The sequence below is a fragment of the Callionymus lyra genome, chromosome 8 (genome assembly GCF_982586985.1).
Source record: "Callionymus lyra chromosome 8, fCalLyr1.hap1.1, whole genome shotgun sequence".
Taxonomy (NCBI): Eukaryota; Metazoa; Chordata; class Actinopteri; order Syngnathiformes; family Callionymidae; genus Callionymus; species Callionymus lyra.
In genome coordinates, this window is record NC_141825.1 from 9,325,409 (window position 1) to 9,350,579 (window position 25,171).

Genomic DNA, 25,171 nt, shown 5'->3' on the forward strand with positions numbered 1-25,171 from the left:
AACATGCTTAGCAACCTTTCCAAAGTCCTTATGTATCGACACCGAAAAGAGAGGTACGATGTTCATAGTTCCCGCACGGTCTGTCAGTACGCCCGGATCAGCTGTTACAGTTACAGTAAAGATCAATATTGATCATAAATGAACACACAGTAGTTAACTTAATAAACTTATTAATATGTTCTCATTCACCAAATTGATGATCTGTATTTATAAAGACAACATCGATCATTTTATAATGAATATTTTAATCTGCTATTTTACGCTATTCAGAAAAAAAAGGGAATTATGAGCTTGTTTTTATAATAAAACAAAGAAAATGATTCACGCCTGATGCTTGAAAAGTGAAGCTTGCTGTCACACATTTATATGAAAACTCAGATGATCAGATCATCTTCGTCATCAATATTTAGCACTTTAAGTTAGTGATTTACACTTTTATTCTTGTTAAACTCATTTTGAGACGTTTCAAATAAGCCCCTGATCGTCTGTAAATAAATTATTCGCTTAACTGTGTATATAAAATGTAAACATTTACACAGCTTTAAATTTAAGTATGTGGTCCATGTCAGAAATGTTTAAATGAACGAATACAAACGGTTAAACCAGTTTACATTCATGTTTTCATTTGTTTGTTCTGATCGCGGAGAGAAAAATCACGGACTCAGCGGACGAAGGAAAAGTTCCTAAATTCTTGTTTTCTGAATTTCATATTTAGTAGAAGATCTACAAACCTCTTAGTACATGAGGCCCCAGATATCTTTTACACACCGTTATGAAAGTACAACATTTTAGTCACCTGTGAAACATACAGTACTGTGAACATGAATTATCAATAATCATTTGAAACTGCACATTTAAAATGATTATCTAATTTGCACCACCTACCAACTTATGTACTTGAGAATTCTGAATTAATTTATGCTCACAACACTTTGAAGAACTTCTACCACCTTTAAAAGCCTGCCTGGCCACGCCCCCTCCCTATAATAACTATTTTTCGTCTCCATCACAGTAAAGTTTGTCCCCAAATTTCTCCACCAGAGCAGTCGCTCTTCTTCATGAAGTAAAAACTATGAATATAAAACGGATCATCATCATCTTGCCAACAATACAATGTTGTACATATTTTTACGCCATGTCGTTACCAACTAATTTTAGTATTTTGAATCTCTTCCCTTCCCATATTATGCTTACTTTCAATACTTGCCTTGTTTTTTACCTGTGACTTTTTCCTCCCCAAACATTTTTAATTAAAGATTGTATAAAAAGATCACATTCTTTGAAATTATTATAACAGGAAAAATGAAAAGAAGGTTAATGAAAATGAAAGTTATACCTAGAGTTGAGACAATATCGAGTATTATAAGTTAAATTCCGCTTAAGTTAATAATTGTTCAGTTTTCTGTCCCAAAAAAAAAAAGAATAATATTTTGGAAAACACACACATTATGTAACAAAACAAGCTGTTTGGCAGGGGTCTGCGCTCCCTTTTCTCTCATATCCTCAGGCTCATTACACACATTTCCTAATATAATCAGCTTTGTCTACAGGAAGTTAAGTAGGGAGCGCAGGTCAAACCCAGAACAAGTCGGGATTAGAGATTTCCCTCCATGTGGAACTGCCGAGTCAGGCTCGATGTGTTTACGGATTTTCCTTTTCATGTGGAAGTGTTGACAAGCAGCAGAGCTCAGCTCAGTCACGAGGGATTCCTTGTCGTGATGCCAACATGGTTTTAACATGAAACGATCACAGGGACATGTGGAGACAGTTGGGGAGACCAGATGTGGAGAGGAAGAGATGGCGATGGCAGGAAAGGGAAGTGAGACGTGATAAGGAAAATGATCCGACCCGTGATGGGAAATAATTGAACATTTGTAGCTGTGGAGGTCAAGCGCAACAGAACATACACTTGTAAGAAAACTATTTTTAATATGAAGGAAATGCCAGAGTTCAGTCCAGACTCTTGTTTAAATATTGCACAAACATGTTGGCGATCTGTCCCGTGTTCTCTGTGGGGTTCAGCTTGGTGTAGCTGATGAACTGGCGCCGTAACTTCCGCAGCTCCGCCATGTTGATGTTCCTCGTCAGCTCGATGTTTGGCGCAGGTTAAAGACAATTCAAATCACGTTCGAAAATTTGGTTTTTAGGAATTTTTTTCACCGTAGATATTAAAATAAGCCAATTAAAGCTTCAAGATCAAAACTCATGGTGTCACGTGACAGTCGAGGCATTAAGCACAATAATGGTTATAAACATTAACTCAAAAATGTTTGTAAATCTGTTGGAGTCAGTTGTCATTTCATGTTTAAACCATTAAGATCGAGACAATTGTCATTTCAGGGACCAGTCATGATTAACTCACCAACAGGAAGTGGACCTGAACACAACAGGAAGGATATCTTCTCTGTAGCTCCAGGGACGGTGACAAGATCCCCAGGAACGCTCGTCTTCTGCGCATTAAAAATAGCCTGAAACAAGTCAAACTATGATCAGGAAAGGATTCATTGACTTCTATAAGCAATATGTTCAGTCGACTGATCCAGTCCACAGGAATGTTGTGTGTCCACGAGGACAGAATGACTCAACAGAAAAGGGAAGTGAAGAATTTTTAAAACGTGAAATTCAGAGAAATATTTTCATCATCAAGACGCATTTGGTTGTGATTATTATTTGTTCAATATCAGTTAATCTTATACATTTTCCATGGCCATCGTCTATCTATAATCTATCTATAATCTAGGGTTAACAATTTAAAATGTAATCTGGATTAAAATAAACAACATCTTATATTTATTATTTATTCTACAATCATTATCTGAGCCACAACATTTTTAAAAGATCTGAAAATTAAATATATAAATAAAAGCTATTTAAATATATATATATATATATATGTATATATTTATATATTTATAAAGAATCGCTGAATATCCAATAGTTAACAAATAAAGAATGTGTATGGATAGAAATGTCATCTCTGTTTTTAAAAATCAATATATAGTAATAAAAGTAGTAATAATATATTATATTGAGCCAATAATTTTTTTTTGCTATTCAAATCCATTTTATTTCATATTTACTTTAGTAAAAGGCTTAATCGGTACATCTCCTTCATCTACTATGACGGAACAAATGAAGTATAGATACAAGTCTAAACATTAAATAATACAAATTAATTATTTGACCAATTATTACATTTTACTACTCTTGGGCTCAAGATAATCATGTTTTTTGGATCAAAGATATCCAGATCCTACTGAAAGGTTTTGAAACACAGACTGAAGGTTTGATCCAGATTTTAACTAGGATTACATGATACAATCCAATCTCCAAATCTACATTTTCTTTCTAAACAACCGTTTAGATTTGATCCAATCCTCCAATCAGATTACCTCTAAACGACTAGCCCAGCAGTTTAGAAAAACACATCATTATCTCAGGCTGTTTACTAGATTTGCTTTGTTATTAAGTGCTCCCTGACACAAGAAAACACTACTGCTTCACTAATTTCATAGGTAAACGCTCTTTAAATAATGAGCGTCACATAAGAAGGTCAATAACGTGACGTACCGTTAAAACGTCCTGCGTCATTTTGTCCAGCTCGTACAGGAAGTTTGCCGAAGACAACGTTTGCTGTGGAAGAGAGAGAATCAAATTGATGTTTTTATGATAATTACGTTTTCGTTACAACGTTTTTTCTCTCACGGTTTGTGTCGATTGATTCGGGGGCGGCGCCTTTCTTTTAAAAAGTGCGTCAGAGATGGCGTCGAAGGGAGGCGTGTCATCCTGCAGGATGCTGAAGAGAGGACTGTCCCAGCGGTTTCTGGAGTCCGGAGCTTCAAACCGGAGAACTAACGCGTCAAAACTGCAAAAGAAATGTCAGGTGTGTATGTAAATAACACTTATTCTAGTTCAACACTGCAGAAAACTGACCAGAAACCGTTTCCTTCAACTGAGAAAAATCACTAAACTTAGGAAAATGTTGTCACAACACGATCTGGAATTTATAATCCATGAGTTTGTGTCTTCTTGACTATTGTAACATTTTATTTTGTTGTCTAAACAAGAAGGATCTGTCTCGCCTGAAATTAATACAAAATTCTGACCAGCTCTAGTAGAAGAACTCACATTTCTCCGATCCTTAAAACTCTTCACTGGCTGCCAGTGAAAACCTAAAGTATAATTTCAGTAATGGTTGAGATGTTTTAGTATAAATATTCAAGGGTTTTTACTGTCATTTTATGCACTACATATACAAACAATACTTAACACATAAGCAATAATTACAACAGAAGAATTAGCAATATAAATACCAGTCTTACTTTTAACCTGAACCCTTCCCCAATACAGTCTTACTTAGTCTCAACCACTGCCAATGTAACACAGACAGTAGGAATCCTGCACATTTTTACATTTACATTTAAAGTTTTCTTTCACTCACATTTCCTGAGTAAACTGTTCCGAAGTGTCTCTGCTGCTGTTCCACTTTGAGCTCTCGTCACCGGATGTCAAGCAGTAAACCTGAGAAACAAGAGAAAAAAAAGTGAAAAAGAATACAAATGTCAACTTACACGTACATAGAAACACTCTTACCACACAGTGAGGAGTCTGCAGATGTTTGATAACACAGAAGAGCTCATAGCGGTAACCTGAGGATGGACAGTAAAATGTTAAAAACATGCATTTGTATTTATATTTTATTTTTTTTACACGCAAAAAAGTGACCCAGCAAATGCACAAGAGCCTGGACATTGTTTATACAAGTAAGGAGCTTAATAGCTTATTGAGTAATACCCTGAATTTAGGGAAACTCGGGAATGCAAAACTGTCCCACTTGGCCTAATAGCCTCTGCTCATACTACAGGTCAATCCGGGGTCAACTATGGCCCACTTAATCTTGGTTATGTGGTCCACAAGAGCTTCAAAACTCATAAAACAAGATGAGAAGATATTTATTGCAGAGGTTTTATTTTCTATAAGGACGACTAGAAAATACAATTTTAAAAAGATGTAAAAACAATTGAAACCAACGTCTACATCAGTGGTTTTACTAATACATGTTTTAAGATTTGGTTTGCCTGCACAACAGCTGTGTCCACATATGATGTAAAAACAAGCGAGGGGCCAAAAAGTGCCATTATATACCAAAAGTTATATCATTCAGTTCAGTTCAAAAAAAGGATGTTAAAAAGTACAAATCGTCGATATCTTCATCCAGTTCAACACAAAATGGAAGAAGTTTACACTTAGCAGCTTTACCTTGTTGTGTTTTCATTAAACTCAAGATCTTTTAGTATGAAACCTTATGTGACATTTAAAACTGCTTTTTGTTTCGATTTTTTTTAATTGTGTGAGAATGTAAAATACGCTCTCTTGTTGATGTCTGACAACGGAGGCAGTGGGTGGAATTATATATTCTCAAGGGCCACAAATAAGGAATAATCAATTGAAGAATATCTCCTCTGGGTGAACAATAAAGTATCCATCTATATTAATTAAGGCCAACTTTGGACACGCCTGCTGTAGAAAAATAACTTTAAAGGAAAAAAGCTGGACCATGAAATGATAAAACACAGCTGATATAAAGGATGCGACTGATTTCTTTGGCTGTATAGAGAAGTGATGACACCTTGATTCTACATATCTGTCAAATTTAGTTCTTTCTATTAGCACAAGTGGCAAAATACATCGACACAGGTGGACCAGTCACTCAACTTGTCGTTTATTTTCCTCTTTATCTTTTGTTTCGGGGGAATGGGTGAAACATTCGTGTGTCAATGCAGATTAGAAACTTTTACATTACCTTTTATGTAATTAAACGAATCCAAAATGACAATGTCTTCCTTGTTCAACTTTCTGAATAGCGAAAAGATAAAAAATAATGATTATAAGTTTAGACAGGATCAGGGAGTAGAACGTTTGACTCTCACCTCTCAGCTTCAGCTTTCAAAGCTGCTCGAACTCGTTTCTCTTCCTGAGAATCTGAAATAATACAAATGTAGAATTAATACACAAAACAAAATAACAACAACAACAACCAAGTCATACCTTAGCCTGAGATAATGATGTTTTAGATGCGTTTACAAACTATATAGACTTTAGTTACTAACCAATATAGTTACTAAACCATTGACAAGCTAACATTTAGCATTATTTAGCATTTCTTACCTGCGTAAACTGCGTTTTTGTCAACACCGAGCGACTCATCCCCGACTATGTAGACTTTTCGGCCAGAGTTTTGCTCAAAATACTCCCTCAGTTCGTTTGCCCTTTTTGTTTTTCCGCTGCACGGGAAACCGCACATTAAAACCAGCGGCATAACTCACTATATTTACCAAACACCTCCTGCCAGCATGCTTGACCCTTCACCCGGATGTGATTGATACACATGTACTCCTGCGTCTGACCAGTAGGAGTCACTAAATTGTGAAAAGAAAAACACTTTTAATTTATCATTTTATTTGCTTTTACTATAGTTAATAGATCTTGTTAAAACGGTGTCTGGTAAGTGAAAATACAGTTTTAAAACATATTGAAACAAATTGGAAAACTATTGAAACACAGTTACATATGCAAGACAATGGGGTAACAGGGTTCTTGCTTGTTCAGTTCCAGTGGCCCTTATTTGCCCTCACCGATGATATTACTTGTTTATAAGGAATAAATCTCCATAAATAGGATTTTTTTTTAATGTGAAGACCTTCAAATGTTTCATCTTTGATATATATTTAACTGTTGATGTCAATTTTTTTTGTTTTTCACTAAAGGTAATGAAATATTATGATAAAAGAATAATAATCGCACAAAACAAAAAAGAAAATAGCAATTTATAATCATATTATATATAACTATGAGAAAGAAAAAAGTGGAAAACTAAGACAAAAATCGAAAAAATCCCCCAAAATACACATTTTGAAATAATCAAAATAATGACCGAAGACCCAATTAAAGCGACAGATGAAAAAGGAGGAAAAAGACAGAAGGTATATGAAAGGAGGACAACAGTAATAGTGAGAAAACAAAGTATTAAAGTAAGATTCCGACAAACGAAGAGTTAATAATGATTTATTTTGAGTATATTGAGTAAACATAGCAGCGATGCGCACTGTCCACTGCATGACGACGTGATGGCTTTAAAAAAAAAACATAAAAACAACCCCAGGCGTGACTGACTTCCTGTACACAGTATCAAAAGTACAAATATTCAACGAACAAGAAACAGGTCATGCTTTTCAGACACAGGACACGGCGGCGTCCGGCCGCTGACGGATGCAAGAAAACACAGATCACTCGCAAGGTTTCAGTCAATATGACTCGATAATCGTTTCCCAAAAATCATTTATAAAATTCAATAAATTGGGATAAACACGTTCAAAACATTGCACAGATCATCTCCTCCTTTAACAATCACAGCCAGAGAGGTAGCTACTGTATTCGATACAAAAAAAAAAACAACGACACCACAACTACTTGTGATGACGGGTTGTTAAAAAAATATATTTCAGAATGCTGCATGCTGACAGGGCCTGGTGTGGAAAACTACAAACACTTCTAAACATCAAATTCACATATTATATGGATTATCCAAAACAACATACCCTGATTTGACATTGACAAGATTTCTTTTTTGGGGGCCAGGGGGCAATTTGAGGTATTTTAATACTGAAGCCATGTTCACATTACCTTTGTATGCTTAGGAGCTATCAGTTATTTTGCTTTAAAACTCAGAAGGAAGACATAATTGAACTGACATGGGTAGAAAATGGTTCAAATCATCTTTCATTTTGCTGTGTCAATCATGCAGCAATGCAGTCGAGCACATTCGCCATTAAAGTTAGTCACAAATCCAATAATACTCACCAGTAATGTGAACGTAGCTTATTTTAAAAAAATTTAAAAAAGCAACTGAAATGTCTTTACATCATTAACAAAACCTGGTCTAAATCTAAAAAAACCAGAGGCTAAAAATTAAATTACACCGCTTAGTAATACACCGACATGTTGTTGTTGAGCTTGGCCCTTCAACGGTTTTCACAAGACGTTCCTGAATCCCATTCAGCTAGAGTGCAACGGATGCGTCCGACAAGTCCTTAGCGATTGTATCGCTGAGACGAGGCGGACGTCCAACTCCTTCACCGGTGGATGTCGTCGACTCCGAGACATTCGTTAGTCCTAGTGGAGGATATAATACTTGTACAAAAGTAAATTAAGAAAAGGTACTGTTGAAGGCAGGGGGTGGATATAGTGTGTTAACATGCAATGTTAAAAAAAAAATGGTTATAAATCTGTATATGGATGTAGAAAAATATTGAAGAAACTTCTCTCCAGAGTGTGTGGCTTGAAACGTAAAAAGGCAAACATTCTTGGTTCCACCAGCAGCTAGAAGATGAGCCGTCAGTTTGAAGTCTGCGGTAGTTCACTCCTTCCTCGCGTCACGTCCTCAGAGTCATCCGGCTGATTCTTCTTCTTACCGACCTCCTTCCGCTTCTCCTCCTCTTTGACCTTGTGTACGATGAACAGGTGTCTGTTGAGGGAGAGCGCGGAGGTGAAGCACAGGCCGCAGTGAAGGCATTGAGGAGCGTTCTGGTCCGTCTTGTGTTGAGGTATGTGCTGCTGGAACTGCGCGCTGTCGTCGGTGACGTAGCCGCACTTCGAACAGCGATGCTGGGATTTCGAGCGCTTCGCCGCAGGAGCCTCCGGTGAGCCTTCCTGGTCTTTACTGGACCCTTCGGCTCGATGCACATCCAACCCCTGAGACAACCAGATCAAATCAGTTTCCCCAAATTAACAGTAGCATCGACAATATGTCTGTCAGGATCTTATGATTTTAATTAAATTAGTCATTGTTTCTACATCTTAAGTACAGTTGCACAAATATGGAAGTATACGAGTGCCATCAGAATATTGAATAGTTTAATTTAATTAGTAGCCTTTTAAATTCAATATATAAAAATTAGAAGCCCTTTAAATTCAATATAGAAAATCAAAAGCATTTGAAATTCAATTAAGAAATTTTTTCGAAGCCCTTTAAATTCAATATAAAAAAATTCTAAGCATTAGAAAATCAATATAAAAAGAATTCGAATCATTTTAAATTCAATGAAAACATTTTTTGAAGCTCTTTAAATTCAATATAAATGCTCAACATGTTCATGACAAAGTATCAACTTTGTTTTTACATCTGGAGTTTAAACATCTTAAACAACATCTCATGATCAATCAGTAGATTCTGATGTCAAAGTTAAGATTTAAACAGGAATGATGTTTTAATTTCATGGTCACATCCTTTTCCACAACGTCTGTTTGCTCAGTGAGTTAATGTGATGTCTCGTCTTTTGGAGTCGCGGGTTCGAAACCTGCTATCCAATGTCATGTTTTAGAATGATCTCTGGTTCTGTTAAAAGGTATCGTCTTTAAAAGTGGCAGGTTCGAACCTCGGAGCCTCATGTTCCATGAGAGCGTGTGAAGTTATACATTCATATGTATCAAGAATGAACAGATTATGAAAATGTGTGAACTTTCCGACAGGTTTGAAGGTGATTTTCAGGTTTATTTTTGTTAAACTTCCTCAAACAAGATCGTCTCTGTTAATAAAGTATTTGTAAGTAAGTAAGTAATTTGTATTTATATAGCACTTTAATGTATGTTAAATATAAACATTTACACCGGAGCTCCTTTACAACAGTGTGATCCATGTCAAAAAATATTTTAAAGAACGCTTATAAACTGTTAATATAGACTTTCTTTTAATAAATACTGATAATAATTACAATCCAGCGGTAAAAGGTAAACAACATGGGCGGAGTCATTTTTGAAGCTTCCATCAAAAGTAAACTGACGACGTGATACACTCGTTACCATCAGCGTCTGGAAGGAGGGGAGGTGTTTGGTCAGGCAGCGAACTTTAAAAATGACGAGCAATTACACGCTGTTGGGAAAAAACGTAGCAAAATACACAACTTTTTTAGGTAAGTTTATTTCATTGTTCAAAAGTATTTAATGGTTTGTTTGCCCTCGAAACTAGCCAGTTCCTAAACCTGTCGATGTGTTTATGTGTGTGTTTGTTTTTATTTGTGTCTGTCAGCGACCAAGTGTGTAATATACGTGTATTTGTATACTTTTTCAAATTATTGAATACAAGCCTCTAATGAAAACTATAATATTGATAGAATGATAATTGCATGGCGTTTTATATATTATCTATAATTTCCTCTACAATATATCTATCTATATATAGATATAGATAGATATATTGAGGGAAAGAGGCCTTTTTTTTAAGTTCGTGAATATTTGTTATAATACATAATTGTTATAAATGAATAATTACTAGCAGTAGAAGCACAAGATGTTAATGCATAGCTGATCAGCTAAAATGACATTATGTCAAACCAGAGTGCATTATTTAGTCAAATAAATGAAATTATATATATTGAAGTCATCATTCTACTTTCCTGTTGTTTTCAATAGGTGTTAACAAGAGCATGATATATATATATATATAAAATAAATAAATGTTTGCCTTGGTGCCCTAAAATGTATGCTCTTCTTTAAGGCAACACTGACAAAAGTTCTAGAGCAGGTTTCGAACTGTCTTATAGTGAAGGATCAGACCATCAGCGTAAATGAATGGCTATGAAAGGCTTCGAATTTTTTAATACTGGATTTAAAATGCTTCAAAACATTTTATATTTAATTTAAAAAGCTTCAAATTACAAAAAGATTGAATAGTTGAAATGAAAATACAACAAATATTGAATAATCGAAATTAAAATATAACAAATATTGAATAATTGAAATTAAAATATAACAAATATTGAATCATTGAAATTAAAATATAACAAATATTGAATAATTGAAATGAATTAAACCTTTCAATATTTGAAAAAAATAAATTAAACCATTCAATATTCTGATGGCAACGATATACTTCCATACACAAAGTGACCAGTAGATGGTGCTAGTAACTATTGCTTCTCACAGGGGTGAACAATTTTAGGTTACATCTTGAGGGCATCAAGACAAATCAACAAAAGATCAACACCTGCGTACGGAAATTTTATTTTGGGATTGTCCATTTTAATGTGTAAATATGTGAAGATTTGTTGCATTTAACATCAAAAATAAACGTCAGTCATATTATTGACAAAAAGTACACAATAAAATAACAAATTATTAACAGCAGGGCCGTTAGCTTGCTGTCGGAACCGTTTATAACTTATATCAGTTTAATAGTTTCACTCTCACTTCATCAAGAATATAGGCAATGGCTACACTTAGCCCTGATTATATGCATATCTTGTTGCATAATGTAAAGTAATCCTAGTGAGGAGAATTAAGATCTTGACTCACCTTTCCACGACTTCTTCTCATCTCCTGGACAGATGTTTTGGGCATTTGGCCAAGGTCTGGATTTTTGATTCCATGCATCAGACTGATGTGATTCTTCAACATAACACTGTTGGTAAAGTTTTTCTTCACATCTGTGCAATACCTGAAAGAAAACATATTTTAAGAAACAACATGCGACTGAAATAATATTCCCAAATCATCCAACATCTCACCAGCATGAGTAGACTTTCTTTTTTCCACTGTGATCCAGTCGAATGTGTCTCTTTAAACTGGTGGTCGAGTTGAACGACAGCTCGCACTGTCGGCATGGAAACCGCTTCATTGACTGCAGAGCAGAACCCAATGAAAATGAAATAAGTCAAGATGTTTGAGTTAATTTAAATGTACATTGATGTAAACCTGATGTTCGGTCCTACCTTCCCGTGACTTTTCTTTACATGAGAAATGTACTGGTCTCGTTCCGGGAACCACTGAAGACACTCCCCGCATGTCCAGCCAATGGGCTTCGCACTAGTCCTGCTCTCCGACTCAGCCTTTTTTCTTGGACTCTCCGTCGCTTCGGTGTTCCTGGAACGCTTCTTACGGACGAGTGGAAGAGGTGGGCTCGCGTCTGTTGGATTACTGTCTTCCTCCATTTCCGGTCTTGCATCTCCTCCATGCACGCTCTAAAAAAGATAATCAAATATCAACAGCTGAGCAGACGCACACCAAACTTACACCACCAACCTTAAAATGCTGCACTAAAAGATGCTTTTGTGAGAAGACCGAGTTGCACTCCGGACACTTGAAAACACAAGTGACGCGCTTGTTGGCGTCGTGATGGAAATGTTGTATGAGCAAAGCTTTCTTCTTGAATATTTTCTCGCAGGAACACTTGAAAATGAGTCTGAAAATGACACGAGTGGCGTTGAGAACAGAGTAGGGGAAGGACGATCAATCGAAGGACAACACTCACTTCGGGGATATTTTGGTCGCGTTGTGTTTTCTTTTGAGATGAACTTCGCAGCCGTCCGAGGTTTTGAACGCGACGGGACAGACGGAGCACTTGTAGAACACTTCGCAATGTTTCTCCTCAATGTGTGACTTCTGTCCGTTGAGAGTTTTGAAGACGACATCGCAGTGAAGACACCTGGGAGAGGAAAAACTCATTTAAAAAGATCAGGTTCAAGTCAGGGTTACTACAGCTTACAGACAAGTTGAATTCTTAAGTTAAATTATTAAGACATCTATAATTCATTTTTAAGACCAACTCCACTCCACCTCTAATTACATTGGTTAAGGGACAATTTTACCCAAATGCATTTAAAATAAACGGTAAGAAACATAATCCTGACACATTATATATTAGAAATAGTTTCTTTACTAAAGTTTATGACTGTGCCTCATACATGTTGGCCGGTACCATGAGGAAATTGTTGCTTTAATAGCCAAGTGTCACTAAATTAACATTTCCCTATGTTGCTTAAAGCAAACTTCTCTTTCTGAAGTTCCCTGGATTCCCAGACCGCTTCATGTTTGTTAGTTCCGCTGTTGCTATTGCATTTGTATTTGCTATTTGTATCTGCAGCCTCTGAATTGAGAGTGACTTACTTGTACCAGGCTTTGCGAGTGTAATGCAGACAGTTCTCTTTGATGTGTTTCTGGATGTCTCCGGAACGACTCAGGCCTCCACACTCGGGACAGACGAATGGGGATTTGTGTGCGTGGATACGTTGATGAGCTCTGAAGCTGCACTTGTTGGGGAGCAGCATCATGCAAACTTTGCATATCTGCAAAGAATGAAGCAAGCCAGTAAATATAGGTTATCTTCCGAGTTAAAAAAAATAAAAAAGTTGCAGGATAAGATCTTGTTTAAGCCACCAAAAATAATCAACACACACAAGCCGGTTGAAGGGATGCATTATTAAAAGAGATTGTCGAGATATATTTATATATATATATATATACACACAGTATATATATATATATATATATATACAGATAGATAGATAGATAGATAGATAGATAGATAAACAGGTAGTCAGATAGAGGTCTAAACCTTTTTATAAATAGGGTCTTAAAATGTGTTGGTTTATACTTTTCTAGAGTTTTACCATTAAGTATAAGGGGAAATTGGCTGTCTAGTAAAAATTGGATAACTTTATTAGATCTTGAAAATAAAGAAATGAAGAACAGTCCTTGCCAAAATATCTCTTCAATTAATTTAGCATCAGGAAAATGCGGGATATTTCAGAAAGCATAACTTATTTTTTTCAGATTGACAAATAAATTACTGATTGAACTTTAAAATACATGATATTCATAGTAATTAACTTAAAAATACAAAGCATGTTTAACCAAAATCAATATCAGAAAGGTGTCATGCATTTAAACTTTTCACTTCATAAACAGTGTGCTGGTGGCTATGACATAGACTGAAGGTCACTTTGAATCCATGCCATTTGGTACGATAATGCATCATAAATTAACTCACCAATCCCTTGTTGTCCTTCGATTGATTCTGGTAGTGGCAAGCCAAAGTTTTGTGGTCAGATAAATGTTTCTTACACTCAAGGCATCGAAATCTGTGGCGGATCACATTGTCGGGATAAAGGGGCATGACGGGCTGGCTCGTCACTGAGCCCGACGGCGGAGAGTAGGAGGCCACTTTGAAAGGATCTGTACTCGACGGCACAAACATTTGGTCCTGGGCGATGGGCTTCATGTGCAGCTGGGTGCACTGCATCACCGTGCCGCTGAGCTTGTGCTCTCGTGCGTGCGCCAGGAGTGCACATTTGTTGAAAAACACCATCGTCTTGGAGCAGTGCACGCATCCAACTTCAATGTGGACGCTCCTTCTGCTGTAGTGATATGAGAGACTCCTCTCTACGCTGAACGAGTCTCCGCATTCAAGGCAGCAAAATCCTCGTTTTGGAAGGCTAATGTTAAACTCTTGTGGGGGTGTGAGGTTTGGAACATACGTAGGCACAGGGTTGGTGTTGTTCAAAAGTCTGTTTAGCGTCCCTGACGCTGTGTTGGGCACTGATGAATTTGGGAGGGAGTTGGCCGTTTTCACTTGATGCACCAGAGGAACTGTGCTGTAGACAGTTGGGGAGAGCGAGTGCTGACTCTGCTGCTGCGAACTGGATCGCGCAGTAACCGACGCAGCAACGCTGTGCGGAACTAGGTTTAAACTGGCAAGATGCACTGCTTTAGGGAGAAAGTTTGAGTTGGACGCCAGCTTTGGCTTCTGATTTGCACCAGATTTCTTACCATGTTTATTAGTTTTACGGATCTTTGTTGGCAATTTTGTTGAGTCCGTCTTGTGAATGAGTTCCTCTGCTCTATTGAGCAACACTCTAGGTGAACCAATTCTGAGCAAGTTTTCCACAGGACTCTCAAAAGATGCATTCTGTGACGGACGTGGAGACACATTGCAGAAAGAATCCTCACTCTTAAGACTTTGTGACGGAGATGATTCGTAGGTAGAATGAAGCTCTTCTGTCTCGGATTCAGGCAGTATACTGGTGACCGTTCGCTTGATCTGCCCGCTCGTGGTTTTGATCGTCTTGATTCTAACTCTTGGAATAGCAGCAGGTGAACCCGATGTCACAGCAGGGGACCCTTTTCCACTACCGTCACTGCAGATGCTCATTGGGCTATCATGTGGTTTCATCAGTCGTTTCACAGCTTCCAATGGACTTCTTGGACTATGTGGTGACATGGGCACCTTCGAGCCATGTTTGACAGAGTCACTTAGAACGAGCGAAGAGTCTCGAGGAAGAGTCGGTTCATGATGATCTTTCTTGGCATTTAGAGCCACAAGAGCTTCAAGACAAGGAGACAATTTTGGTGCTTGAGATTTTACACATTGGGATACGTCCAAAGCATCTGTGGTAGTTTCATAATTGCTATTGTTCTTATCCGTGTTCCGGTGGCTATTTGTATAAGGAAGTGAATTCGGCATTTCAGATGATTTATCTGAGACAGTAACATTGTTCGCTTCTGGATCACTAGCATTTTTTGATATGCTATGATTTGAATTTTCAGTTCTCCCTGGTACTTCATCGTACATGCACAAGTTAGCAATACTTGGACTGACAATTGAAGATTTTACCAAAACTGGAAGTTCTGGGAAACAGTCCTGCTTTCTGTGCAATTGGTTTTCACTAGATCGAGTTTCTTCACACTCTGGACTTGAGACCGGACTTAGGTAAGAGGGAGACTGGGCACATAGAGTTGCATCAGGTCTTTGCTGAGTGGAGACTTTATCGAGCAAGTCATTTGAAGCGGCCCCATTCAAAGCGGAGATAAATGATTTTGTGAAGCCCGGGTCAACCGACAAATCCGTATTTGTTGTTGAACTTTGTACATTGAATCCATTTTCAAACGTAGAGCCATGAAGACCTTCAGAGAATCCTTCCAAAGATTCTTGGCGACTTGTGTTTTTCACAATGACACTGACAGCTGGGATATCTGCTGAACCTTCTGCTTGGCTGGCCAATAACCCATCCTCACACAAGCCGGCGTGTTTCAGATGACTCTCAGAATCTTCATGAACATCTCGGATGGATTCCTTGGAATCCAACCCTGTGGCATCTGGGATGTCAAATGCTGCTAGCAAATCATCAAAATCTGGGGTTTTCATGTCACCCATGACTGTAGAGTCTCATAAACCTGTCGGAGGACACACGTGTCAGTCCGCCTTTAAACAATAAAAATATAAAAAACACAAGTCTTAACGTGAAATAGACGAGGGTTTGAGAAAATCAGCTGGTTAACGCTGCCAATGCTAACGTTAGCTTCAGCTAAAATGTAAACAACCTTGCTTTTTACAGTTTCTTACAAATAATAATGACACATTATCTAGGATATTAATAAACAATGCACATTAAACGCAGTGCTGAGTGCAAATACAAGCATAAACTCCAAATATATGTCACAAGGAAAAATGTTTTGACGTTAGCTTGAGCAACTTTAGCATTATAGCTACACAAGAAGGCCCTGTTGACGTTACGTTTAGGAAAAATGCAAGTAAGTGCATCACAAAACGTGTAAAGGTCTACTCAAAACTGCAGAAACATGCTCACCATCGGACCCGGTTGTGCTGAAAAGCACTTAAAATCTATCTGCTAGGCTAGAGGATTGGGTCATAGCTAAGCTAGGCTGCTAGCGTGCACTACGTTACAATTAATGAGTCCCAGAGTATTGTCTTACAGGTGGAAGGAAGGAGGCGCGATACGTTGTGCCAGGCGTATGTTGCAGTATCTTTTTTTTTTTTTTTTATAATGAGGCGGTTGATTTAAAATTATCTCGTTTGATTCAACGGCATGTATTTATTTTTTATTTTAAAAAATAGTTGCTACAATAGACTAAATTAATAATAATGATAATAATAATTCATGATTTTAAAAAGCCAACTGCCAACAATGTTCACAATATATTTGGATTAATCTTAAGATAATAATAATAATATTCTTTTTCACCTCAAGTATATGGATCGTCAGTCCGGACTATTCACAACAAATACATTTGTTAATGACAGAGGAAGAGTAGTACATCCTGCAAAACCAAAAAGAGGTATTAATGCCCATATGATCATCTGAAAAAACAGTGACCTCAGTGAAGAAAGGGGAACAATACGCCCAAAAGCAGAAATATGGAATGGAATCTTTATAGTAACATAAATAAATAAAATACGATGAACAATACATTTATGTGTGTGTTCATAATGGCAATTAAAATTTAAATGTACGCTTATTATTTTTTACATTTGAAATACGGAAAAAAAAATATATATATATTGACTCTCAGATGACAAAAGAATAGAGAAATATTAGTGATATATATATATATATATATATATATTTAATGTTTTTAAGTAAACGGTGGAATCTGATAGTTTATACAATATATTTTTATTTGAATGCAAATTAAAATCAAAGAGTGGGTCACATTTTCTTAGTTTATGATTAAAAAAAATAAAAAAAATCATAACAAATGCTTTAGTGTTATTCTCCCTTAAAAAAAAAAAGAAAAAAAGTCATGTATTCATGTCAGTGGTCTGGAAGCTCACCCAGCTAAATAAGATGAGATGCCTGGGACACCCTGGACAAGTGGCTGGTGCAACATAGACCACATGTAGAATAAAACAACTACGACTACAAGCAAACATATATATTCTTTTAACTCTGTGGAAGCTACTCAACTCAACTCAACTTTATTTATAAAGCGCTTTAAAAACAACAACAGTCGTTACAAAGTGATGTACAGTGACAACAAAGCATAGTTAAAACACAAAACGGTAAAAACAATATCAAATAAAACAGAGTCTCATGCTGTGTTAAAAGTCAGGGAATAAAAGTGTGTTTTAAGACTGATGATTGTAAAGCTACCAACAGTCAAAAAACATCATCATTGTTGCTAAACTACAAGACAACAACATCTCTTATCAGCTTATATGTTTTTGTTCCCAATGTTTGAGTTCCTGTTGGATCTTCTTGGCCTCTAAATGATGATTCCCATAATGTTTTTAACAGGATTAATCCCTAAAAACATATATGTATAAAAGTCTTCTGTATTATCGTTGTATCTTTTAGAAATCCTAGCGGTGCATAACATGTCTGTCAATTAGTGATAAGAAGTTTTATTGAGGGCAGAGTATATCCCCGTGAGGTGTATTCAGCAGCTCAGCATTTGGGACCCGGACTGAGGAGGACACACAATGAGTAAGCCATTAGCTCTGCCTTTTTTCCTTCAACTGCACTGTTTGGTTTTTGGTCGAGCGGGGACAGCTGTGAGGACTGTTTTTTCTTTTGCTTTACAAAGATACTCCATCGTCTGCTCTCATTTTCAGAGGAAAGCCACAGCATCAACCTCAAAGGTGTCAACGGCGTGGACAACCATGCTTTTCAAATGGAGGTGTGTAACACGTGTGTGTTGAGAGAAAATCTGTATCACCATATAACCATTTATCGCAGGACAACGAGAACGTGTATGAAAATGAGAGTCAGTTTCAAGGGAGTACAAAGAGGAAGGGAATTGGATCATACATGAGGTGCGTGATCTTATTTCTAGACGCTGTTTATTGAAAAAAATGTCATGAATGTATTTTCTCATATGTAGCAAAGTTGCCACGCCAATAAATGCCACGGAGAAGTACGTGAAAGCTCACTCTCAGACCTTCAAGTACATTGTTCTGGGCATTCTGGGAGCAGGTAAGACGATCAGAAATGGATCTTGTATGAGGAGAAAACAGGAACTGATATATGATGTTTCGCTTTTTTAGGTTATGTGGCGTATTTCATCGCCGCCTGTGTTTTGGACTTTCAAAGGGCCACCGCTCTGGTGGTCTTGACTTGTTTGGCAATTGCTGCGAAATCCTACGAACTGTTGAAGACCCACAAGGGAGAAAGCATCGTGGAGTGCTTCAAACCTGCCGTCGAATGCTTCCAATCCAATCTCAGATGGATTAAATGGTGGGTTGTTTGCTCGATGTTGAAGTTGTTGGTGATTTAACGAAAAAACTTTGTCTTGCAGGGTATTTATCCTGGTGGTCTTGGTTCTCCTGGTGGTCTGGCTCGCCCTAGACACCTACAGCCGCCCCGAGCAGCTTATCTCGTTTGGCGGCGTTTGCATGTTCATCGTGCTCATCTTCCTCTTCTCAGCACACAGGACACAGGTGAGCGAGACACACTCTTATGACATGTCTTCCTTTGTTATCTCTCGACTTTGGATATCAGGTATCTGTCATCGTAGGGCTTTGGCTGCCGAGCTTCCTTGTAATAACAAGAGACTTTACGGAAGATTCCACCCGAGATATAACTGAACACCTTTTTTCTGACCCAGGTCTCATGGCGGCCGGTGTTTTGGGGGCTCGGGATGCAGTTCTGTCTCGGCCTTTTCATTATAAGAACACAACCTGGACTTGTCGCCTTCCAATGGCTTGGAAAACAAGTGCAGGTATTTCACACACAACATGGAAAACGTATTAATCAACTAAAGGAAACTGTAAAATGATATGTATGTTGTAATGAATCTGGGTAGAAATGTATATTCTGGGACAATTGTGAAGATGAAATGATGAGAATATACTTGTTGGCTTTTATATACATGGGAAAAAAAGATACATGGATAGGATAAAATGTTAAAAAGACATTTACAATAAATACATTAGTAAATAAGTTAAATACAATGCAATCCAATAAAAATATTTTTCATAAGAAACAAATTAATTGAAGGCAAACATACACATAAATGCTATTGGGAAATAAATCAAAATGTTATTTTTTATTTTTGAACAATAACAACAAATGTGAACAAACAAAATAATAAAGATTTTAAATAACGTAAATGTCTTTTAAAAAACAGGGTTTTTATTATCTTTGAGACTAAATGTAATTTTAGAAAAATCTGACGTAAATCTTTACAGTAGTGTTTAGACTGGTTAATGAAAGTACATTTGAAAATAGTTTTTTTGTAAAACTATATGTATAAAACAATAAACCTGTTCTATTTCATTTAGTGCCGAATCATGACAGAGTTATCTCAAGACACTGTTTAAATAACACTATAAGAGAAGAGAAAAACAGGACAATGAGCAAGTGCAGGCAGAAACCTTGATCAGAACCAGACTCTGCTGTTACTGGGTGGGAGAGAGTTGGGAGCATATTTCCCACTTTGGTCCTTTTATATACAACATTAAAAAATTATAAATTATGAATTAAGATTGATTTTTGAGTAAATAAATAAGCAACAGAAATAGAAGTTCCAACTAACTTACGCGGAGGTCTGGATATTTAATTTCCACCTCAATTATTCTCCTGCAAAAAACCCCCTAAAATAACACTTTTTGTCTGCAGTGAAATATATTTGTTATGTAATGTGCTTCTCAAACTCATCATTTAGCAGTCCATACAAAGGTTTTTCCAGGGCAGAACAACAAAAAAACAAACAAAAAAAAGGAAACACATTCAAGATTATTACTTTTTCAGCAAAACATTTTGCAAGTCTTAAGCTTTTTCAAAAAACAAACAATAAGATATTTATGGTCACGCTTCGGTGTGAGTTGGCATTACTGCAACGTGCTGTTATCACCAGTGTCATCACCTCTAAATGAGACTTGTTGTCACGTATACCATCAACTTTTTTTGACTTATCTCACTGCTGAACAATCTACTGTTCCAGCTGAGTTCGTTTGGCTTTATCTCTAGAGCGGCAATAGGTTGAATCAGCAAAACAACTCACGTACGCACGTGTCTAATAATCATCTAATTTCCTCCTCGGTCTTATGACTCTTCGTCGTAAATTATAATTTAGGATGTTGTAAATCAGTAAAATACCTCCAACGAATTACACAACCGTTGTGTTTTGTTTGTGTGTTTTAAAAAATAGATTTTCCTGGACTACACCAAAGAAGGATCCTCGTTTGTTTTCGGGGACCTGATCGCTGACATCTTTGCTTTTCAAGTAAGTGAAATTTGTGGATCAACAATCATGTTGAAAATCTTGAGAATTAACGTTGAAACGAAACTCTTCTTCTTCGTCAGGCGCTGCCAATCGTGGTCTTCTTCAGCAGCGTGATGTCGGTTCTGTACTTCTTGGGGATCATGCAGTGGGTCATCCTGAAGGTGACGTCATGTTTTCCCCCTACATTTATGAGTTTTTACCGCCGAGTTCTAACACGTGCGCTGGTCCACACAGATCGCATGGGTAATGCAGATAACGATAGGAACGTCACCTACGGAGACCTTGAGTGTGGCAGGCAACATCTTTGTTGGGCAGGTGACTGAGATAAATGATTACCAGAAACTAAAAGATTCATTTTTAAAAAATCTTAATATCAATACTTTTTTCTTTTTTTTTCCTTAGACAGAGGCTCCTCTGCTGATCCGTCCGTACCTGAAGGACATGACTCAATCAGAGATCCACGCTGTCATGGTCGGGGGGTTCGCTACGATAGCCGGAAGTGTCATGGGTGCCTTTATATCATTTGGGGTAAGAAAGCAAAAATGACAACAAAATGTTATTCCAGTGTGTTATTTGAAAAAAAAGAGATTTCAAAATAAATTGTCATTAAATAATTAAATAAATAGTCTTTATTATATAAAATTATCCTACAATAATAAAGCACATGGGAAACTTTATACACAGGATTGTTTAAACAAATATTTATAAAAAATAAAATACACTAAAAAAAGAATAAGAAAATTTAAATGATTTACATTTTAATAAAGAAAGATTTAAATATTTAATAATATATTTTTAACCTTTTGTGTTTCGATTAAAAATCGATTAATATATAAAAAGAAATTGTACTTAATATAAATGCTGTACATATATAAATTAAATCGATTAGAATCAATTTTCTATAAAAAAAAAAGAGTACTACAATTTCTACACACCCAGTTTGACACCGACCTTATGAGGGCTGGTGAATATCAATGTTAACTATTTATCTGTAAATAGATATTCAAAACGATACAAAATTATTAATTTAATTATAAAAATGTGTGAGTTACTGTAGGTATCACACTGATGGTAAACAGAAACTGTGAAAGGCTCTTCTGGTGCTGAAGTAGTTGCACCTTCTTCCTGCTCAACATTTACTACTTTCAGTTTACCCTTGTGTTGTCTCAGGGTTAAGATGACACTTGAAGGCCTGAAAACAAATGGGTTTGTGGTATCCCTTGAGTTGTCTCTGGGTCAAGGTGAACAACCTCCACCACTACATATGTGTTTCTGGAAGCCAGTGAGGTTGTTTACCTTGACCCGGAGACAACACAAGGGATACCACAAAGACATTTGTTTTCAGGCCTTTAAGGGTAAAGGAAATGCTAATTTAATCAATGAATGAATGTAAAAATTAGATGTGACAGGTAGATGTTAACCTTCATAATAAACCCCAAAAATCCACAACATAAATCACATAATTCACAAAGTGAAACTTCTCTGTGCTCCTCAGATCGATGCGTCCTCACTGATCTCAGCCTCAGTCATGGCGGCTCCTTGTGCGCTCGCCTTGTCGAAACTCTCCTTCCCGGAGACCGAGGAAAGTCTCTTCAAGTCAGAAGCCAATATAAAGATCGATTGCGGGTGAGTGAACTTTCAAAATATATGATTTAAAAAATGTTTATATACATTTTAATATCACTAATGATTCTTTTAAACAATGTCCAGCGATGAACAAAACATTCTGGAGGCGGTCAGCAGCGGAGCCTCCGCATCCATCGGCCTCGTTGCCAACATTGCTGCGAACCTCATCGCCTTTCTTGCCATCCTTGGTTTTATAAATCAAGCTTTAAGCTGGCTGGGGGGAATGGTGGGATACCCCGAAATCACCTTCCAGGTATGGCTCAAGGAGATGATAGATAAAACATCAGAGGAAAACACATATAATAAGGCATTTGAGCTTAAATCCTGTTTCCTGCAGTTGATCTGCTCGTACGTCTTCATGCCGGTGGCGTTCATGATGGGAATCCCGTACGAAGAGAGCTTCACCGTCGCGGAGCTGATCGGCACCAAACTTTTCCTCAACGAGTTTGTAGCTTATGAGAAACTGTCGGAGCTGAAGGACAACCGGCTGAACGGTCTGGATGAGGTCGTGGAAGGCGTTCGGATGTGGATCTCCGTGAGTAGATTCGACAACATCGTCAACTCCAGCATTTATCGTCATCTTCTCCACCCACAGGAACGCTCGGAAATCATCACAACCTATGCTCTCTGTGGATTTGCCAACTTCAGCTCCTTGGGGATCGTTATTGGAGGACTTTGTGAGTATTTCTACAACTTTAAAATTCCTTAAAAGATTTGAAGTTTTTTCACACTGAGCTCTCTCTTTTTTTATCATAGCGTCCATATGCCCAGCTAGAAGAAGTGATATCTCCGCTCTGGTGGTGCGAGCTATGATCACAGGCACTTGTGTATCCTTGGTCAACGCCTGCATCGCAGGTAAGATCCATATTAAGTCCATGAAAGGTGTCGGCTTTGCTAACAAAAAAATGTTTCTTCTTATTTCCAAGGACTACTTTTCTACCCCCAGCTAGACTGTGTGGGTCTGTTTAAAGTTGCAGAATTTAACGCCACAGCCGACCCTAACATAGACATCTGCTGCAACGACCTGTTTCAAAAGTAAGTATCCATAGTGTTTTAGTGCCTGCTCTTCGGTGAACTAACAACGGTCTGTTTCAGTACCGTCAACAACGGGAGCCTAACGTTCGGAGGGTCGTGGAATGCAGTCGCAAACGTCTCTACTTATTTTGCTAGATGTTGCCAATGTTGTGGGATGCTGGATCAGCCAGTTTGTTATTAATTGATATTGACCTGATCCCAGAAAAAGGCTGAAGTTTATTACTGTAAAATATCTTACTGACCGTGCAATACGTTTTTTTTTAATGTACATATTGAAGAATCACTTTAGGTGTGTTGAGTGGTTAGAGTTTATTATGTATCTTTTCTATATCGCTTGTATAATGCTTAAGTTTGGACAAAACAAAGATTTGCTTTATGCAATATGTACTTTTAAGTTGTTAATCAGTGTTAAAATGCTTTGTTGTGAATTATCATCCTGGCTTACACCTAACGTTTTAAAAAACAATCTTTCAAGAAAAAAAACCCAAAAAAACATGCTACAACTATCATGACAAAAAAATCAAACATTTATAGAAGGGATTAGCCTTTTTCCAGCGCTTGAATAAGCTTGGTCAAAATAACAGGAAATAAATCCCAAATAATACCTCCTTGAGTCAGCCTGCTCGAGTAGTCAACAACTCAACCGACCAACAAGCTAATCTAAGCTAGTGGGAACCAGTAGTATTGGGTAAATGATAAATCCTCTACTTAACAAAAATAAAATAAAAACATTACAAACTGGACTTTCAAATTATCATCAGTGTCAATAAATACTCGCTACATTACGTTGTTAGCATAGATTTAAGGCTTTAGAAAAGTTATGCTAATCATGGTTTACCAACTGCTATCTTGTTTATTGAGCTTTTGCGCTACTATATTGTCATCATTGTCGGGCATGTTAAGCAAATACATACTTAATATGGATAAAGAGAATCTAAATTTGGTTATTTATTTTCTGAACGGCGCATTGCGTTTGTAGGCTAGCATAGAGGGCATAGGTTAGCACATTGCAGAGCATTGTTGTCGTGTAAATGTTCGTCTCTTTTACGCGTGATACAGAACTTGGACTCTCTCACTTGTGTCACAGAGATATCCAAATGTCAGGGGTAGTTTATCATCCTGTAAAAAAATCCTGACAGTTCTGAAGAAACGAGGCAGCTGTCGAAATTCCTATGCTGTCGAAATGTTTAGGAGAAGTAAAACATTGACTACGCTTGATGACTTGCAAACCAGGAAACAAACTATTTATATTTTAAGCGGGTGTTTCTTCAGCACAATGAATGTCTTCTAAAGCGTATGTGTGATCTTAGTAAATCACTAACAATCTGGGGTTTGGCCCTTTACGCAAACTTTTATACTGAAAGCTGTTAAGTTCTTGCAAGAACAATTGTAAATCTTCCCCTAAATGGCAATAACTTTCACTGAAACATAACCAAATGCATTTAAAAAAAAAACTGTTGTGACTTTAACCCAATGAAATATTTCATCTGAGAGGTAAGGTAAGGTAAGGTCAAAGCTAGCATGTTAATATTTCTGTCTGAACAACTTAAAAAGTGACAGGTTTGATTGCCTGATTTGTAAGTGAATTCTGTGTATTTTATTTATTAAATGTTTTACTTGTTGTACATAAATACATGCTTGACTCACATTAAAAAAAAAAGATGACACATGCTTAATAAAGGACTCTTTTTTTGGGGGGATTTTATTTATTTTA

At 37.0% G+C, this 25,171-nt stretch overlaps 3 protein-coding genes across 3 annotated transcripts; 1 reads left to right on the top strand and 2 right to left on the bottom strand.

Moving 5' to 3' along the window:
- Positions 1-996: 996 nt before the first annotated feature.
- kti12 (KTI12 chromatin associated homolog) lies at positions 997-6,353 on the bottom strand. The gene is made up of 9 exons (XM_087797633.1): positions 6,169-6,353; positions 5,931-5,982; positions 5,804-5,856; positions 4,594-4,649; positions 4,442-4,521; positions 3,706-3,865; positions 3,571-3,633; positions 2,411-2,468; positions 997-2,105 (listed from the first exon to the last, which is right to left on the bottom strand). The coding sequence occupies exons 1-9, from the start codon at positions 6,317-6,319 to the stop codon at positions 1,951-1,953; spliced, it is 828 nt and encodes a 275-aa protein (XP_087653759.1). The 5' UTR covers positions 6,320-6,353; the 3' UTR covers positions 997-1,950.
- A 700-nt stretch (positions 6,354-7,053) lies between these two features.
- znf592 (zinc finger protein 592) lies at positions 7,054-16,517 on the bottom strand. The gene is made up of 9 exons (XM_087797564.1): positions 16,419-16,517; positions 13,823-16,005; positions 12,940-13,118; positions 12,305-12,478; positions 12,076-12,235; positions 11,766-12,014; positions 11,562-11,674; positions 11,350-11,491; positions 7,054-8,751 (listed from the first exon to the last, which is right to left on the bottom strand). The coding sequence occupies exons 2-9, from the start codon at positions 15,983-15,985 to the stop codon at positions 8,395-8,397; spliced, it is 3,537 nt and encodes a 1,178-aa protein (XP_087653690.1). The 5' UTR covers positions 15,986-16,005; positions 16,419-16,517; the 3' UTR covers positions 7,054-8,394.
- A 1,535-nt stretch (positions 16,518-18,052) lies between these two features.
- slc28a1 (solute carrier family 28 member 1) lies at positions 18,053-25,106 on the top strand. The gene is made up of 18 exons (XM_087797758.1): positions 18,053-18,056; positions 18,185-18,249; positions 18,309-18,385; positions 18,454-18,545; positions 18,617-18,806; positions 18,868-19,009; positions 19,177-19,290; positions 20,722-20,796; positions 20,877-20,957; positions 21,031-21,111; positions 21,199-21,324; positions 22,292-22,422; positions 22,507-22,675; positions 22,760-22,957; positions 23,018-23,099; positions 23,179-23,277; positions 23,349-23,457; positions 23,518-25,106. The coding sequence occupies exons 1-18, from the start codon at positions 18,053-18,055 to the stop codon at positions 23,636-23,638; spliced, it is 1,956 nt and encodes a 651-aa protein (XP_087653884.1). The 3' UTR covers positions 23,639-25,106.
- Positions 25,107-25,171: the final 65 nt, after the last annotated feature.